Raw genomic sequence first — 18,473 nt, forward strand, 5'->3', positions numbered from 1 at the left:
GTCACATCGGGTGTTCCCCAGGACACTGTGCTCGGTCCTCTTCTTTTTATTCTATATATTAATGATATGGTTAACACGGTTGAAGGTGGTGTACAGATTCGATTATTTGCCGATGATGTTGTGCTCTTTAAAGATATTGTTTCTCTCCATGATTAAACTAGTTTGTGTTGTAGTTTAAATAATATTCTTGCATCGTGCGGGTGCTGGGGAATGACACTAAACACAGATAAAAGCGTACTACTGCGAATGACACATAATAACTCACCCCTGCTTTATACATATAAGTTAGGTCCATCACCTCTTCATGAAGTCACTAGCTATAGATACCTAAGAGTGACCCTTAGGAGTGACCCATGGAATGATCACATAACTAACACTTGCGCTTCAGCCTTCAGAAAATTACGCTTGTTGAGACACAAACTTAAGAAAGCCCCACCTAACATTAAAATGCTATGCTACATCTCCCTAATTAGACCTAAGCTGGAATATGCTTGCATAGTTTGGGATCCATACACAAAAACTAATATCAATAGTATTGAGAGAATTCAGAAAAAAGCGGTCAGATTTATATATAACAAATTTTCCAGATGTGATTCCCCCACCGAACTTATGGAAATTAACAACCTTGAACGACTCGAACTTAGAAGAAAAAAACAGAGACTTGAATTTCTTAAACTACTTCACACTAACAATTTATCCCTTGACTCATCTGAAAATTTATCGCAGCTATCGACCAGAACTACAGGCCAGCGCAGACATGATGCATTAACCCCTTACTTTGCGAGAACAAACACATATAAGGTTTCTTTCATTCCTCGAACTGTAACCGAATAGAACTGTATAAATTGAATCCACATCCTAATCTTCTTTTTCATGGGTCTGTTTGTTTTGTCAATCTGATGTTCGTTTTATGTACCATATGTCGCCCTCCCTGCTTGGACCACGTGTCTGCAGTATTCAATAAATAAATTATATATATATATTGTACTTGACAAGAACGAGCAGCATGCACTGCTTCTCGAAAGACGAGGCCTTGCGCCTGTGTTGCCTCAGCTGTGTGACCTCTCGCTGCGGTGCTCTACTCTCTGACTCTCTGAAGGTTTCATCAATTAAACCAGAATGCCTCTTGAAATTTGGTGGTCGTGCTGGGCCGTTCACAAACGTGGAACTCCGCACCGGGGCGATCCCTACCGTTTCTTCCATACCTCAGGACGCCGCATAGCCGGATCCTCCCCAGACATCGCCTAACGTCTGCTCCGGTGCCCTAAGCAAGAATTGTTTCAAAGAAGTCTTCGGTCGCCCTGATCTGCGCAAGCTTCGCGGGGAACAACGCTTGCGTGGTCGCCCTCAGCAAAAGGGCGAAAACTTCACCAGCTACATTGAAGACGCAGTTGAGCTTGGCCCACAGACAGACAAATGTAACAGACAGATGGTGCCATGAAGCATGCATTGGCCCCTGCGCTTATCCTGAATGCACTCACTCGATCTCTTGGTTAAGCTACAGCGAGATACCTAGTTTACTTCTCAACAATAGAGTGAAGTAACTTCCGATAACACCAGCGAGATTAAAGTTCACTTAAAATGCAAAACTATTCAATATCATAGGTGCTTGATCATTATTCCACAAACTCGATCATACGTGTACAAGTCTAAACAAGTGCAATCGTGAACTTCGTGTCTATGAATTCGAAAACATCTGATACGACAATGCAGCATAAGCCACACACAAACACACACATACGCGCGCGCGCGCTCGCTCTCTCGCTCTCAATCGGACTTTATAGGCCGAAACAACGATATGACCATGAGGCAAGTCGTAGTGGGAGACTCCACTTTAATTTTGACCACCTGAGATTATTTAACGTGCACAGAATGCAAGGTTCAATGGAGTTTTTGAATTTAATTCTGGAGTTTTACATGCCACAGCAACGATTTGATTTTCAGACACGCCGTAGTGTCCCCCACTACATGGACACTACGGATGAATTTTGACCACCAGGGGATAATTAACGTGCCCCCAATTACACGGGACACAGGCGTTTTTACATTTCACTCCATCGAAATGCGGCTGCCACGGTCGCGATTTCACCCCGCAACATCGTGCTTAGCAGCACAACACCGTAGCCGCTAAGCCACGGTGGCCGGTAAGGGCGTTTTAAAACGAAACATCCTTTAGCTCTTCCTTCGACTTTTGCGCCGCCGCCACCGCTGCTGCTGCTGCTGTTGTGGTTGCTGTTGTTTGTCTTTGTGTTGTCGTGTTGAAAGTCTTGCACGCTGCGTTGGAGGCTGCTTCGGAGCCTGCATATGCATGGCAGGAGCGTCGCAGAGAAGAAAATCGACGCGAGAAACTCATTTGTACCTTTCCGTCGTGTAGCATGTGCACAATGCTCTATGGAGCTCCCTGGGTGTCGCCGCATTAGTCTAACCGCTGTAGTTATCCGTGACCCCTTTCGAAAGCGTTCCTATATGAACACTATTTGAACAGATAAATACAATTTTGCGCCGAAGTAGAGCTTCGGTTAGAGGAATGAGCTTTAGCTCGTCATCTGTAAATGCATATCAACGGAGATATCATGCTGCGCAGCAACAAGGACACCAGTTTGTATGAAGTTTGCCGAAAGGAACAGCCAAAATGTAGCAAATATAGTGAGCCTTTTTTCTTTATTAGCACCTGTATTGTTTTAGACGAATTCTTTGAAATTGCTAAACTTCATCAAGATCATCTAATTCAGTTTACAACTCCAAATCCGCGGCAAACAAAAACTACAGTGCAGTCTTGTAAACCCCACGTAGTAATCGATCTAAGGTGCGCAGCACTGGTGTATCTATCGTACACCGCTCTGAAATGTAATATTGGAAGCTTCGTAGGACGTGGCAGCAGCCGCGTAAACCTTGTAACAAATTGACGTAAAGGGTAAATCCAGTAATCACATTTGCCCACTTTACTGCTCTAACAGATGCAGTTTACAGAACTGCGACAGCTTTGTTGGTGCGGTGTTCCGAATTTGCATATCTCGTGCTTTAATTTTCTTTCTTTTTCTTTCCTACTGATTTTTGGTAATCTTGGTAAAATAAAATTCGAGATCTCAAATCAGGATTTCTCTTCATTACGGGTAGAGAATGTAATTTTTCTTCGTAATTTCAACATATTTCATTCTAATCGGTCCGGTGGTTGTCTCCGAAAAGCATATCAGCGTTTCACATGTGTTTTAATGGGGAATCATGAGGCACCGTGCCTGTCCGTATACGATGTACCTGTGATTTCAGATATATTTGTGACAAAGTGCCTCCTACTCCTCTTCCTATCTGTTTGATGGTGCAGCGTTGAATGCTGGTTTGCTGATGATGAACCTTACGCGCATGCGTGCCTTTGGCCTGGAGAGACGTGTACTGGAGCTCAAGCGGGAGTTCGAGGGCCGCATTCCGTGGGCTGACCAGGATTTGCTGAACATCCTGTTCTATCGATACCCGCAAGGGATATTCACGTTCACCTGCCGCTGGAACTTCCGCGGGGAGCACTGCCATGGTGACGCCCTTTGCACTGACGGCCCAGTGGCAGTGGTGCACGCCTCGCGCAAGATGATTCTGGAGAAGCTCGAGCCGGCATTTGTCGTGCTCCATCAGGCCATGCAGAAGGTAAGGGCATCGTCAGTGATGAGCCCAGTCACATTGGGTTTTTTCTCTATTGGTCGTGGGAACCAGTATGCGCCAGGGGCGCTCCGAAACGTCAATTGATTGTTGAACGAAACTTGATTGTTGTCTTCGCCGTCATTCTTGTTTTTGTCGTTGTCGTTGTTGTTGGTGGTGGTGGTGGTGACGGCGCCCTAAACAAGTCATTCATCGCACCGATTGTTCAACCACAGCCCGCTCCTCTAGCTGCACCACCCGAGACGTATACGACATTTTACGCAATCCGATACAGCTCACGCGTCTCGCTTTTAAATAAAAGAGTGATAAGGATGACAGCTCCGGTAATGCGATAAAAGAGGAAAATGAAAAGCAGCGCATACGTATAACTCCGTTCTATAGAAGTTGTCCTTCTGGTGCTCACACAAGAAAGGAAAGGCGGGAAAAAAATTATGCATAAACCATCGACAATGATTGTCAATTTAAGCAAATGTCCCGAATGAATGAGCGAGTAGTCAACGGTGTCCTGCCCACCTCCTTGCCGCCTATCCCAGAAGCTCGGTTGCCTGAAAGGGCGCGCCCTTTCCTTCGGTGCCTTCGTGTAGTTCTTTCGTACCAGACGTGAAGCATCCACTTGTTGCTCTCCTTGGTGCATCCGCGTGAACGGCGTCAACGTTTGACAGAATACAAGCCTGCGCTTGCGCTGGGCTTTCCATGGGCGAGAATATGCTATGAATTTTCGGCCATGGCGTATACAGTCCACGATCGGCTGGCCGCCGTCGGGTGGCCAAAGAGACGCGCGACGAACGCACAAGCGACAGCCTCCCTTCCTCCTCTCTCTCTGCTTGCCGACATAATGTAGCGCGAAGACACAATTACACAGAAGGGACACCAATTAGCCCAACAACACACACAGAGAAAATGTGTGCATCAAATTGCTTAAAGCCCTGCAGCCTTTGAGGCGGAACCTCAATCGGGCAACCCCTGAAATTAAATGTCTTGCTTACAAAACTCTTGTTAGACCAATTATTGAACATGCTAAAATTATTTGGGACCTACACACCATAGCTAACTGTTCTGAACTTGACCGAATACAGAGGCTAGCTGTCAGGTTTATATTTAATAAATATCGTCGCATCCATTCTCCAGCACAGTTATGTCAATTAGCTGATGTAGCACCACTTGAGCTCAGAACAAAATACAAAATTCAAATTCCTTTTCGAAGTTATACACGATCAAGAAGGTATTAAACCAGATGATTATTTTGAGCTCCCTATGAACGCGTCAACGAGGCATCGTCATAGTATGTACATTCCTCCTCCACTCGCCCGCAATGATTGATTCAAGTTCAGTTTCTTTCCTAGGGCGATAAGAGAATGGAATTTGTTACCCGACTCTCTTGTCCCCTCGATGTCTTTAACTGCCTTTTGGATAGTCTTAAAAGCACAATTTTTTGCAATAACACCTAGTGCCCAATATGTATGCCCACTGCCCAATATGTATGCATTTTCTTTTAGATGTGTGACACTTATTGTGTCTATGACGACGCGATGCCAAATTGTGAATGGTTTCCTTATTATTTTCCCATGTATGTTGCATTTCATACGTCTTTTCCATTCTAAGACAAGCTTTGTGAGCGAAAGCTTGTAACTCGGTCACATTCTATGTTTCTTGTTGTTGTTTTTATTCTCTACTCCTGTAATAGACGTAAGAAGGCTGACAGTATAAATAAATGAATGAATGAACAAGTCCTTCTATAGAATAGTCCTCTCTGGCTTTTTTCCCCGACACTCTCTTGCCCAAAATCTCGCGCCCTTTCCCTCTCCCAGCTGCGATGAACGAGCGACCATGTGCCCCTCTCCCTTTCACTTTCCACGTTCCCCCCTCGGCCCCCTTCGCAACTCGATTGCCCAACGAGACGCGTCTCTCTGTCACTCTCTCTCTCTCTATCTCTCTCTCTCTCTCTCTACCTATCTCTCTCTGACATGCCGTCGTGCCCCCGGCCTACCATGAAAACGATCGAAAGAGCCAAAGAAAGCTATTCGCTTTAATATTATAACCTATGCACCCAATAAATTTTCTGCAGTGCGCTGACGCTCATGAACCGACTTAAGCCGCACTACATGGACGACCCGCTGTAGCGCGTGACATGATTGTGACAGAGACATTTCATCGACCCAGAGTTCGTAGCTAAGCTCACCTGTGGTTCGATGAATCTCGTTTTTATTGCGATAGCAATTATATGGACACTCCGGATGCATTTCTGCCGCCGCTGTTACCGTCGGCACCGTTATGAGGTTCCGTATAATGTCCTAGGTCGATAAAATCGTCGCCGTGCGCCGGATGCTGTATGTGCGAGTGAAAGCATGCGAGGGTGAGCCGCCGATCGCGGCCCAAGCTCGTGCACGCTACGGACGAAAGCGGGGAGGAAACGCGCCGCCTTCCGTCGCGCGCAAGGCTTCGCGGGAGAGGGTGGAAAAGAGGGGCGCACTTTCAACTTCGGCCGGTCTGGTCGGCCGCGCGAACCCGGCCCTGACGCTGTATCTTGAAATTCATCAGCGACGCGTGCAGAGTCCGCATTGCGCTGCATTTTCGCGACTTCCTGTTGATGCGAGCGGCTGCACGAAGGTCAATTCGATCGCGGCTGCTGCCGCGTTTACTCACTGCAGCATTTTTACAGCGAGTTTCTCCGGTCATCGAGTGAGGTGTGTTCATGTTTGCTTGTGTGCGCGTGACACCATGGTTGTTAATTTAGTTAGTATACCTATCTTGCAAGTTTATACGGCGGATAAAACTACGATATACCCTTACTTCGTCTGCCTAGCTGTCCCCTAGTTTGCTATCGCAATCGATGCTTCGCCTTTCGGGCAAAACTGCGGCTTTTTCGATCTTTCCCACTGCCGACATCCTTATCGAGGAATGTCATTGCTTCGAACAAACTAAAAGCAGCTGTATCACGCATCAATTCGCTCGTCAGTCCAATACCGCCGCGACGTCCACATGTGAGTACCATCAGAGTCACCCGAACACCAGCGACAACATGATCCCCATGGTCTCCGCCACGAGCTCGAGGCCGCCTATTTGCCACCCTTCTCCGCAACGCCTACCGATCCGTCACCAGCCACAAATGGGACAGATGCGACCGTTGTCTTACACGAATATGCTAATATGCGAATATGCGAACTTTGTTCACGATGGTCCGCTTTCCGTACCTCGCATATTACATATGGCATACATGTTCTCATTCTGGTTGCGTGTCCAAACAATTTTATTGCGACATGAATTAATCGGGCGCTCCAGGCGTACTTCCGCCGCCGTCATTGGCGTCGTCGTAATGTTCCGTATAAAGTTCAAGTGCGATAAGATCGTCGCCGCACGCCGTATGCTGTATCTGAGAGTGAAAGCGTCTGAGGATTAACCGACGATAGTGGCTCAATCTCAAGCACGCAAACAAGGAAGGCGGAGACGTAGCGTGCCGTCTTCCTGCATCGCGTGCAAACGCGCTACTCCAGTGGCAGCTGCGTATGGCGCGGCCACGCAGGCCCTATTTCGAAATGCATATGCGATTGAGACAAAGCGCGCTAAGTGCTGATAGCTTCGTGTGCGCTGTGTTCTGGCCGTTTAGTTCGCACTAAAGCTAGCGGCAGCACGAAGGCGAATTCGGTCGCTGCTGCTACCACACTTCCTCACTCCAGCGTTATTAGAGCAAGTGTGCGCTGTCATCGAGTGAGATGTGTTCATGTTTGCTTGGGTGCGCGTGACACCATGCTTCTTAATTTAGTTAGTAAGCGAATGTTTACAAATTTATATGGGCATATAAGGTTACTGTCCTTATTGGCATAGCTGTTACGTCTCAGCACCACCAAGGGTGTTAATTGAACGTTTGCCACGTGTCAAACCACCAAACCTCCTATTCAGACGTCAACGAGACAGGGACGACTAAAAGCGCTCACCCCACCATTACCTGGAAACTGGAGAAACGGATGAACGAGTTAGGGGGGGGGGGGGGGGGGGCAACGACGAACGAACCAGGTGTCGCCGGATGATATCTTTCCTCAGATTCTAAACCAGTTTCTTCAAAGCGGAATTACTGCGGGTTATGGTGAGCGTGGGCGTGGTATGGCAACGGAGTCGACGATGGGGATCTGCTGCTTGACAAACTTCACATTCCCTAGTCGACTCGCTTAGGGAAGAGGACGAGATCAAAACCAGGTACTTTTCGAGAGTGAGGACAGAGAATCTAGATGTGAATTGAGACCTTTAACTTGCTCCTGCATCGAGTGGGCTTCCGTACTGGAGCTGTCTAACTAAGCGAAATAAACCCTTTTTCCTCCATTTGCTACAACTTGGCGTCGTAGTCGATGGGCTTGCTGCATTCTATGCCCTGAACGCCACCCTAGCCGCAACACTGCACACTAATTTGCTGCCGCAATCGATGCTTCGCCTGTCCGGTGAAACTGCGACTTTTTCTGACAGAATGACTAACATGAATTCCCTCACTTTCACATGTAGCCTCGCGGATTTTCAATGTAGGCTTTGTTTATATTGAGTTGGAGACAACAGTATGTCTTCAACGTACGGGAAAAATCACTCGGCCTGTTTCCACTTTGCGTGTCTTCCATTGAAGAGGAACTGCTATGTTGGATACAGCAGGCCAACGGAGCATGAAAAGAAAATCTATATTTAGAACAAATAAAGCAGCCGTACGGGAGCAGCGTTTTGCCGCGGGTGCGAAAAGACGGAAGGAAAGTGTTTGCACCACTTGTGCTGCCCATTATCATTATCAAGAGGTTAAGAAACAGCTATATATTTAATATTCGGCTGGATCCGTTCTCGCAACATCAGAATAATCTGTGCAGAATTTCTGTTATCTCTTATATCTTGTCCAAAGAGCCGGCCTTGAGTCGGGTTCCTGGCAAGAGATTCCGCCCGCACTGCATAATTAGGTGCTTTCGACAGCAGGCTCAGCGGTACGTAGTCGATGGCCACGTGAAAGCCAGCGAAATAACATCCCGCAGAGCTACGTACGAAGACCGTTTCTCAACTCAATCCTCAAAGTAAGCTGACCAATCAGCTGCACGACAAAGCGACCAAAACAAGTGGAAATGCAACTAAAAAGCGCCTAGTGTGACACGTATTTCAAGCAGTGAAAGTGTTACCGTGCATTCGTGAGATAAAATCGAATGCGTGCTTATACGCAACATTCCTACCAAACACTATTCATTTTCATTTATTTCATTTATTGATACTGTCAGCCCAACTTTGGGCTATTGCAGGAGTGGTAGGTCACAATACAAGCAAAAATATGTTTACACGATAAAGAAAAATAAAGTACATTTTGGGGAATGCACTGATAGTAGCCCCATGGCAAATACGGCATGTAATACGATATCCAGGTGTACAGTATAACCATTAGGCCAAGTTATGGTATGCATACACATGTGCTTTTGACATTTTCAAGGAAATCGCGTAAAGATGATGTCCTTACTATTGAGTCTGATAATAGATTCCATTGTTTTATTGCTCTCGGAAAGAAGCTGTATTTAAAACAATCATTGCGATTAATTGGAGGAGGGATATACATACTGTGGCGATGACGAAAATAGTTACGAGGAGAGAAGTGAAAATAGTCATCTTTATCAATTTTAACATGGCCATGAATAATAAGAAAAAGAAATTTCAAACGGTCATACTCAGTTCTAGACTCTAGAGAAGGAAGTTCAGCAAGTTCACATAACTGGGTAGGAGAGTGGGAACGACGATATTTGTTAAAAATAAACCGTGCAGCAAGCCGCTGAATTTTATCCAGCTTAGACTGATTAGATGAAGTGTGTGGGTCCCACACAATTTTTGCATACTCCATAACCGGTCGAATCAAAGTTTTATATGCCAGGCATGTTACTTCAGGGGTAGCATTATACAGATTTCTTCTAAGCGACCACAAGGCTTTCTGGGCCTTGGTAAATACGTAATCAACCTGTTCGTTCCAATGCAAATCCGAGGTAAGCTTTAAACCCAAGTATTTAAATGTTGACACTCTTTGTAACGCGACACCTTCAATGGAATAATCGTAATCAATAATACTTCGTTTTCTAGAGATAGAAATGTAAACCGTTTTGTCAGAGTTCAGAACCATTTGCCAGCTGTCACACCAGTTTTTTACCTTTTGCAAATTTGAATTTAAATCCGTCTGATCGGCAGCTGATTCGATACGGTTACATAATACGCAATCATCTGCGAAGAGTCTGATGGGAACAGTAATGTCATGCGGCATGTCAATGATAAATAATAAAAATAACAGGGGGCCTAATACACTTCCTTGGGGTACTCCAGACTCCACAGGCGAAAAGGAAGACCGGTATCCCTCACATGCGACATATTGGTCTCTATGGCTTAGGTAGGACGAAAACCATTCAGATAAGCGAGGGTTTTTGAATATAGTTTTAATTTTTAATAGCAACTTTGGGTGCGACACCTTATCAAAAGCCTTGGCCAGATCTAAGAATATTATGTCTGTTTGGCCTCGGTTATTTATTGTATATGCGAGATCGTGAACAGTCTCTATTAGTTGAGTAACTGTAGAGAGTCCCTGACGGAACCCGTGTTGGCATTTGTTTAGGATATGGTAGTTGTCAAGGTAGACCAATAATTGCTTAGATATGATATGTTCAAGTAGTTTTGAACAAGTGCTAGTAAGGGAGATTGGCCTATAATTTTTAACGTCTGATTTGCTGCCACGTTTATGAATTGGGATAACTTTAGCACGCTTCCATGCCCTGGGAAAGGAACACTGGTTAACAGATGCCTGAAAAATTACAGTTAGAAATTTAGAAACCCACTCTGCATACCTTTGTAAAAATTCATTAGGAATTCCGTCAGGGCCCGTACTTCTTTTAGTGTTCATGAGGAGTAAGAGATTAAATACACCCTGTTCGTCAATTTTACATCTTGAAAAGGCGGCCTTTCAGATTCATCTGTAAAATCGGGCAGGAAGCCGTTATCGCGTGTGAAAACTGGCGAGAAGAAAGAGTTGAAATCCTGTGCCTTCTTTAGAGCGCTATCTCCAGTTTCATGCGAACGAGAAGCAGCTGGGGGGGGTCTACTAAACGGAATCTACTTCTACAAGAGAAAATTTTACTGCGCGAATCGATAACCCCGCTCTCCTTTTGTTCTTTTTGGTTCCGTGCCTATTTTCACTAAAGAAAATTGCAGCTTACTTTGGTTCCTCCAAAAATGCAAGTTTTTCTTGACTTCGCAGTCGTGCAAGGAGGGAGAACATTGGCTGACGCAGCGGCAAAACAGAACAGACTGTTCGGGACAAACCACAAGGAAGCCTGAAAAAAATTACGAGCATGGGTTTGCGTCACTTCTCCTGCAAAACAAAAGATTATTTTAAACGGCAAAAAACTGAAGACCTCTTCCCAGAAGTCTCAAGGAGACGTATAGGCAATTAAAAGCTCTAACTGCATCTCAAGGCAAAATTTGCTTCTTTGAGTCCGTCACTCTATATTTGAGTCAGAGCACCGACGAATCCCTCGGTTTGCGAATAACGTGTGCAGACCGAAGAATCCTGACATATACCCAACACGTATATCATCAGCCCCTAAAGCTAAGGCATTAAAGAAGGGATAAAAATATTGACGCCCACTCAAAAGTGCTGTTAAATATTGTACTATTTGAAGGTAAGAATCCGCAAAATTACAAATGCTTATATATTATGTCAAAAGATAATTATCGAGTTTGTCAACTGGTATGCATAAAGCTCTCTGGCATTGGCATTGTTGCTGCTTTGTTGGGAGAAGTGGTGCCGTTGGCGACGGAGTTGTCACTATGCTTAGCGGCACGTCAATGATAGGTACAAGATCGCAGCACTGCAGATGCTAATAATGTTCATAAACCGTAGACCAAGCCCTCACCCGTCAGTCGTGTATAACAAGTACCGGGCTGCAATTGGCAATGACCTTATTACAAGCGTCGGCCACCTTGTGTTGCAGCGCATCGGGAGATGAGTTCTGTCGTAATGTTTCCTTCTGTTCAACATTTCAGTTCAAGCTTGGACAAAGTCTCGTGGATGGCTTCATTGTTCCTGTGAGAGAAGGCCTCCAGAAGGCGCGTCCGACGGGGTGCACCAAAGAGTTAACCAAGCAGCTGCCTCTACTTACGCTGTCTGCAAGTCGTGTCGACAACGTGACTGGCCGAGCTACGGCCGCGAATAGAACGTAGCGGTGGAGTGCATCTCCGTGCGGCTTTAGTGACGCTTACCGGTGGCCATATTCCGTCATGAATTAACTACGCCCCGATAGTCTTGTGACCACTGTTCAGTCAACTGACTGGAGCAGTCGGTTGTTAAGAGGACGCTGTACCAAGAGCGAAACACCGATGGAATCTTCAAACGCATGCAAAACGCTGAAATTCTCTCGGAAAAGTAACCGCTGAATCGACTTGAGTGAACTTTCTTGCATTCAAGGGAGGAAGTTGCATTTTACAGGCGACAAGACGCAGAATTTTCATTTAATGCATTTCATTTTAAAAGAAATTGTCAGAAATCGGTAAGCTTCTAACATGTAGAAGCACGACGCTTCCATATCCGCAACTTTCCACTGAGAACAGACGTCGCCATTTAGTTGTATACTCATCAGTAGCATATCACATATTGGTCTGGGATATATCATTATTATTCAATCCAGCTGTCTTAGGTGATTTTTACAAAATATAATATCTTTTTTGTTGCTGCGCTACAGAGTGTTAGACTTAATGGTGTACATGATAGAGTGTGTAAGCGCGACTGAACGACGACCTAGAAAGTAACAGACACGCAGAGACAGCGCTTTCTTCAACTAAAGTTTTTATTTTCGCACGCATCGTTAAATACATACCGAACGAGCGGAAACAAATGGGACAACAAAAAAGAACATTCAGAGGTGCATGTCCATTAAAACTTCTTTCTGGGCGAGTTGGTGCATACTTGACATAAAAATTGTTACAGCGCAATCACATGCAACCACAAGTATGCATGCAACCACAGTACAGCGCTTGTATCCCGTCCTTCATACTTGTGGTTGCATGTGATTGCGCTGTAACAATTTTTATGTCGTGCATGTCCATGAGCCGCACAGGTGTCCAAGGTAGGATCAAAAACATACACTGCAATAGTTACAGCTACAAACCGAGGAATCGTAGCTCTTTCTTTAGATAGCAACGCTGTTGGCTTGATAAAAACAAGGCAGAATAAATCCAGTATTCAAAAATGGTGACCATGTGTTGAACTCAGAGACGCGTTTGCATTCGACCCTTCTTCTGCAAAGTTATTGAACGGCTGGTACAAAAGCGCCGAGCTATTTACCTGTCGAAATTTAGTCCACTTTTACCTTTCCAATTGGGCTGCCGTAAGGGCTATTCAACTGAGCCTGCTCTCATCGCCATAACCGAACAAATAAAGATGGCAATTGGCAAAGCCATGTATGCTGTATCAGTGTTAGTTGGTCTAACTAACGCCTTCGATGCAATTAACCACTGCATTTTGTCTTTTAAACTTGATTCTATCGGAAGAACAGGTCGCGGCTGCTCTAAGAGTGATAAAAAATTACTTAAAAGATAGAACACAAATAGTAAGAATGAATTATGTTCTTCCTAAATCAATGATAACAAACTTTGGTGTACCACAGGGATACATATTTGGCTCACTTTTGTTTGTAATATATGTTAACGACCTACTTAATTGTCAGCTTTCTCCTAACTGCATCCTTTATGCAGCTGATACAAATATATTTAACTCTGACAATTGTGTAAGTAAACTAGTTTCGAAACTTAATGCTGAGTTAACCAACATGTTAAATTGGCGCAACGTTAACCAGCTCGACATGAACCCGTCTGAAAGTAAATCTGTTTTATTCGCGTCCCAGCATCGCTCATCCGCATTCATGCCTGCACTTTACCTTGGTGATAATCCTATCGCCCTTACTTCTTCCTGTAATTATGTGGGTGTAGAAATTGATAGTAATCTTAAATTTCATCAACACATAGCCAACATTAGACAGAAGGCAACCTACGGAATAAGGACACGTTTAAAAGCTCGCTATGTCTAGAGTCATGAAACATTACTCTCTCTATACTACTCATTTATCCATTCTCATATAAACTATTGCAGTGCATGCGAGGGCAATACGTATGCTAACCACTTTCTATCATTACAAGTCTTGCAAAACTAGGTTGTTAGAATTATCAATTTTAGTCCTAACCATTGCAATGCCAAACGTTTAATACGTGACTATAGCATTCTTACTACAGACAAACTCATTAACTGTAATCTTGGTACGTCTTTATGCCGACAACAAGCTTACTCTCACCGCAACAATGTGATACCTCGATCTTTTCTACTGAATATTATTCTTGCGCGATTTTCATTGAACAATAATTTTACTTTTCTCAAAGTACGCTCCAATTAGGCTAAGCAGAGTGCCCCTTCTTTGTTTTGTTTTTCTTTGTCCGTTTCCTTCTGGAAGACGCTACCTCCATTAAGTGATGTATATCATTTTAATTTAAACGAAAACTGAAAAATCGTATTTTATCATCTACAATCACTTAGTTCTGTCTCTTCTTTTTTTCCTTTTCTCCCTCCAAATGTACATTTTGTTAACACATACGCTACACAAATAAAAATCCGGCTGGTTATGCCTCATTGTCCATTTACTTATATGATGGCGTTATAGTCACTTCCACCTCTATTGAGATAATTTTTCGAATTAGTCGACTGTAATAATAATGATTATTTTTGTAGCATATGGCGGCATTTTTATGTGCTGTATGAATTAACAGGTGTACTTGCAATTTGTAGCCGACCCGCCGTGGTTGCTCAGTGGCTATGGTGTTGGGCTGCTGAGCACGAGGTCGCGGGATCTAATCCCGGCCACGGTGGCCGCATTTCGATGGGGGCGAAAATGCCAAAACACCCGTGTACTTAGATTTAGGTGCACGTTAAAGAACCCCAGGTGGTCGAAATTTCTGGAGCCCTGCACTACGGCGTGCCTCATAATCAGAAAGCGGTTTTGGCACGTAAATCCCCATAATTTATTTTTAATTTGTAGCCGATTTGTGCTAGTACTGTCGTAAACCAATGTTATGTTTACTATTTTTTATTTTTTTACAATCATTGTTCCACTTGTCGTTTATACCTTTACTTATACGCTATACAGGAGGTCCCATTAGGGTCCTTGACCGCGGGCCCTTGTCCTGCACAATATTTCTTTGTGTTTGTAACGAGTGTAATAGTAATAAAATCAAACTCATTCAAAGCCTGATTCATTCTGTGTATGCCGAGCAAAACGATTTTTCCCCTCCTAAGAGAAGCTGGTCCTCTTAATGGCTCATTCACACCTGCCACTTGAGGAGGTCGCGCGACCATTTGCGACTCGCGATCAAAAAACGACCGAAGCTGACTGATGTTCACACCGGCAAGCCCGGCCGAACGCGACCCGCAAGTCGCAATACCGAAGATTATCGTTCTCAGCGAGAACTCTCGGAATCTACGCAGAATTTGCCGCGACGTGGGAGGAGGCCGGATGTAGACATATAAAAGATCACTTCCGGTGCGCCGCTGATTGGTTTACCAGTTTTGCGACCACGGTCGCGCGACTGAAAAATCGCGCAGAGAGTGACTGGCCCAAAATGGTTACTTTTCTAGAAAAGCGACCATTTGCGACCATTTGCGAGTGGTCGCTTTGCGACCAACTCGGTCGCGCGACCACTGTCAGTCGCCGGTGTGAATGAGCCCTAAGAACTAACGCACTTCATAGGGATCAGCCACGCTAAAACGAGGCACAATATGTCACGGAATGGTTTAAAGCCACTGCCATGAACAAATACTGGGAACGGTGCGTCGAATAAGTGGCGCAAGCGACTGCTCGTTGCAAGCCGCAACAGCAAAGCCGGCGTCTGTATTTTATGCACCTGAAGTTCGCTATTTTTTTATTTTATTTATTTATGACATACTGCAGACCGTGAGGCCCAAGCAGGAGTGGAATACAAAAATTTAACAATGTTCAATTGTAACATCCAAATTCAAGCAAAACGAGCAGTAGGAAATAACTCTTAACAATACTAATTAAACAACATGGTCACTTATAACATCAATACAATCCACACAGTCCGCCGGCAAGGCGTTCCAATCTGTGATTGTCTGGGGAAAGAAAGAACGTTGAAATAAATTAGTCTTAGCAAAGAACGGGGAAGGGAAAGGTTGTGGGAATGTCCGGTTTGTCTAGTTGTCGAAAATGCTACGCACAGTGAGGAACTTAGTTCGACTTTCTGGTTACTCAACAAATATAAAAACTTCTAACGAAAAAACTTGCGGCGGGACTGAAGGGTTGGGATTAAATTCGATTGCATTAGTGCTGAGACGGACATGCATGGTTCGGCTGTACGGCGAAAAAATGACACGGACGGCTTCCCCTTAGATTTTCTCAAGTGCTTTTATATTATTGGTAGTATGTGCGTCCCAGACAATGCACGCATATTCTAATTTCCGCCTTATAAAGGTTTCGTATGCTAGTCTTTTAACCTGGATTGGCCTATCTTTTTGTTTATGGCGCAACAAGCAGAGGAGAAAGCATTAGAAATGTGCGTGTTCCCGCTTAAGTTGCTTGTTAGTGTCACACCGAGATACTTAAGTTCATTTACTTCTGTAATTAGCCCTGAACCCAGAGACAAGGGCAATTTAAATGGATTGAGTTTTCTAGTAATTCGTTGTAGAACTGTCTTTTCTGAGTTTAGTATCACACCCCATACACTGCTCCACGTGAGGATTTTGTTAAGGGCCGTGTTTAGTGCAACCTGATCATCACCTGACTGGATCTCATTGAAGATAATGCAGTCATCCGCATACATGCGAATCTGCACAGGTTCGTTAATCACATCGACAATGTCGTTACAGTATATCAGAAATAGCAGCGGCCCAAGCACACTGCCCTGAGGGACGCCAGATGTGACAGGAAGGGTACAAGATTCTTCACTGTTTATTGATACATATTGGTTACGCTCTTTTACATACGTTGAGACCCAGGCAATAAGAAAATCGGGCAGTTTTATAATCTGCAGTTTCTCGATTAATTTGTGATGTGGTACAAGGTCGAAAGCCTCGCTGAAGTCCAAGAAGATTAAGTCTACGTGGACGGCCCTGTCAATGACGGACGCAAGAAAGTGAAATACGGTGAGTAACTGTGTAACTGTCGAAAACCATTTCCTAAGGCCATGCTGGTGTTGCGACAAAACATTGTTTTCCTGAAGAAATCTTTAAATTATCTTAGCTACAATAAGCTCTAGGAACTTAGAACAAGAACATAATACAGATATGCGGCGGTAATTGCAGTGACAAAGAAAGCGGGTCACCTTTCTTCAGGACGGGAACGACACGTGCCATCTTGCAATCGTCAGGTATGGATGCAGTTTTAATAGAAGCTTGAAATAGAACAACAAGGAACTTGCTGAGGGCTTCCGCGGAACGCGAAGGAATGCGCCTGGAATGCCATCAGGTCCCGGTGAAGATTTAACATTTAGGCTAAGCAGCATGTTAAGAACGCCTTCACGGGTAATAAAATCGGTCACATTCGAGAAATGAGAGGGAAATGTTGAAGATAATGGCCCAGAAGGCGTGGAAAAATACTGTGAAAGTAGTGATTAAGATGCTGCGCAATAGTCTTGGGATTAGTTATTACGGCACTGTTATAAGATATTTGTTGCACATGCGTTTTACTTCCTTTCATAAAGTTCCAGAAGCCCTGAGGATCCTCAGATAAGAAGTTCGGGAGGTTTGTGTTAAAATAGAAAGGCTTAGCGCGAGTAATGGCATCGGAGAGAGACGTGCGAGATTCAGTGAAAGCATGAGATACTGTTCTTTCCTTTTGTAGTTGTTTAGTCTTCCGTTTGAAATGTATTATATGCCTGTTCATCCATGGTGTAGATTTGGCCGTTTTCCCTGTCTTATCAGGTACAACGTTACGTAAGCAAAAATAGCACACATTCTTAAACTTGTTCCAAAGAACAGCAGCATCACCATAAGAGAAGTCGGCTAAATCGGACTCTAAGTAGTCTAGAATGGCGACATCATCGGCACGTTCAAAATCTGTCATCTTTTTGACAACTGGAGTACTATTCGTACACTTGGGAGCGAGTGGAAAGTTATGTTTCGATTATCGTACTTGTAATTTAATAAATAAAGTGGTGAACTAGATGAGCTGGTGAAGAATCCTGAAAGCGTGATAGGACAAGAACGCTGCTGAACAGACGTCTGATTCTTCAACCGTGCTGTGTATTACATACTAGTGTGCCTGAACAAGGTGTCGTCGCCAAATCTTATTCATCTTTATTCTTCTTATCTTTCTATTACAATATAATATTTTATATTTTGTAAATAAGTGTTTAGAAGTGCTAATATTGCCGGAAGTTCACCTACAACTCTAGGTAAACTTCAAAGGAGGAAGAAGTCACATTTTTGAAAATTTAAAGGCGCACTGCTTATAGACCATATTTTGGTACTTCTACAAGAGGTTTTGAACAGTGGTAAAGAACAACTATTTTGCATACGACTAAAACATTGTCTACAATTTCGCGGCACAACAGCGTCGGTGAACACCGTGACTGCTGCACCGGAGCTACATTACAATGGGGCTGCCCTAAATATACAAAACGTAAATAGCACAAAGCAAACAGACGCGCAGGCAGCAAAACGAAACATGGTAAGGGCTCAGCTGGCTACCGCGTAATATTTATAGTAATACTACGTCGTACTATCCACCTGTGACCAAAACACAGCTCCGGAACACAATTGTTTTGCAAGTTGGTTCTTATTACCT

General features: G+C 44.2%; 1 protein-coding gene across 2 annotated transcripts in view; it reads left to right on the top strand.

Moving 5' to 3' along the window:
* Positions 1 to 14,924, top strand: part of LOC126534014 (glucoside xylosyltransferase 1-like) — a 58,549-nt gene extending 43,625 nt beyond the window's left edge. The window contains exons 6-7 of one of the 2 annotated variants that reach the window (XM_055072577.1): positions 3,323 to 3,636; positions 11,674 to 14,924. In XM_055072577.1, the coding sequence (XP_054928552.1) occupies positions 3,323 to 3,636; positions 11,674 to 11,850 (491 nt within the window). In that variant the 3' untranslated portion in view covers positions 11,851 to 14,924. Of the gene's footprint in view, positions 1 to 3,322; positions 3,637 to 10,885; positions 11,157 to 11,673 lie in introns of those variants that run through there. The other variant, XM_055072578.1, reaches the window with a different exon arrangement.
* The last annotated feature ends 3,549 nt before the right edge of the window (positions 14,925 to 18,473 follow it).

The sequence above is a fragment of the Dermacentor andersoni genome, chromosome 7 (assembly GCF_023375885.2).
Source record: "Dermacentor andersoni chromosome 7, qqDerAnde1_hic_scaffold, whole genome shotgun sequence".
In the NCBI taxonomy this organism is placed as follows: Eukaryota; Metazoa; Arthropoda; class Arachnida; order Ixodida; family Ixodidae; genus Dermacentor; species Dermacentor andersoni.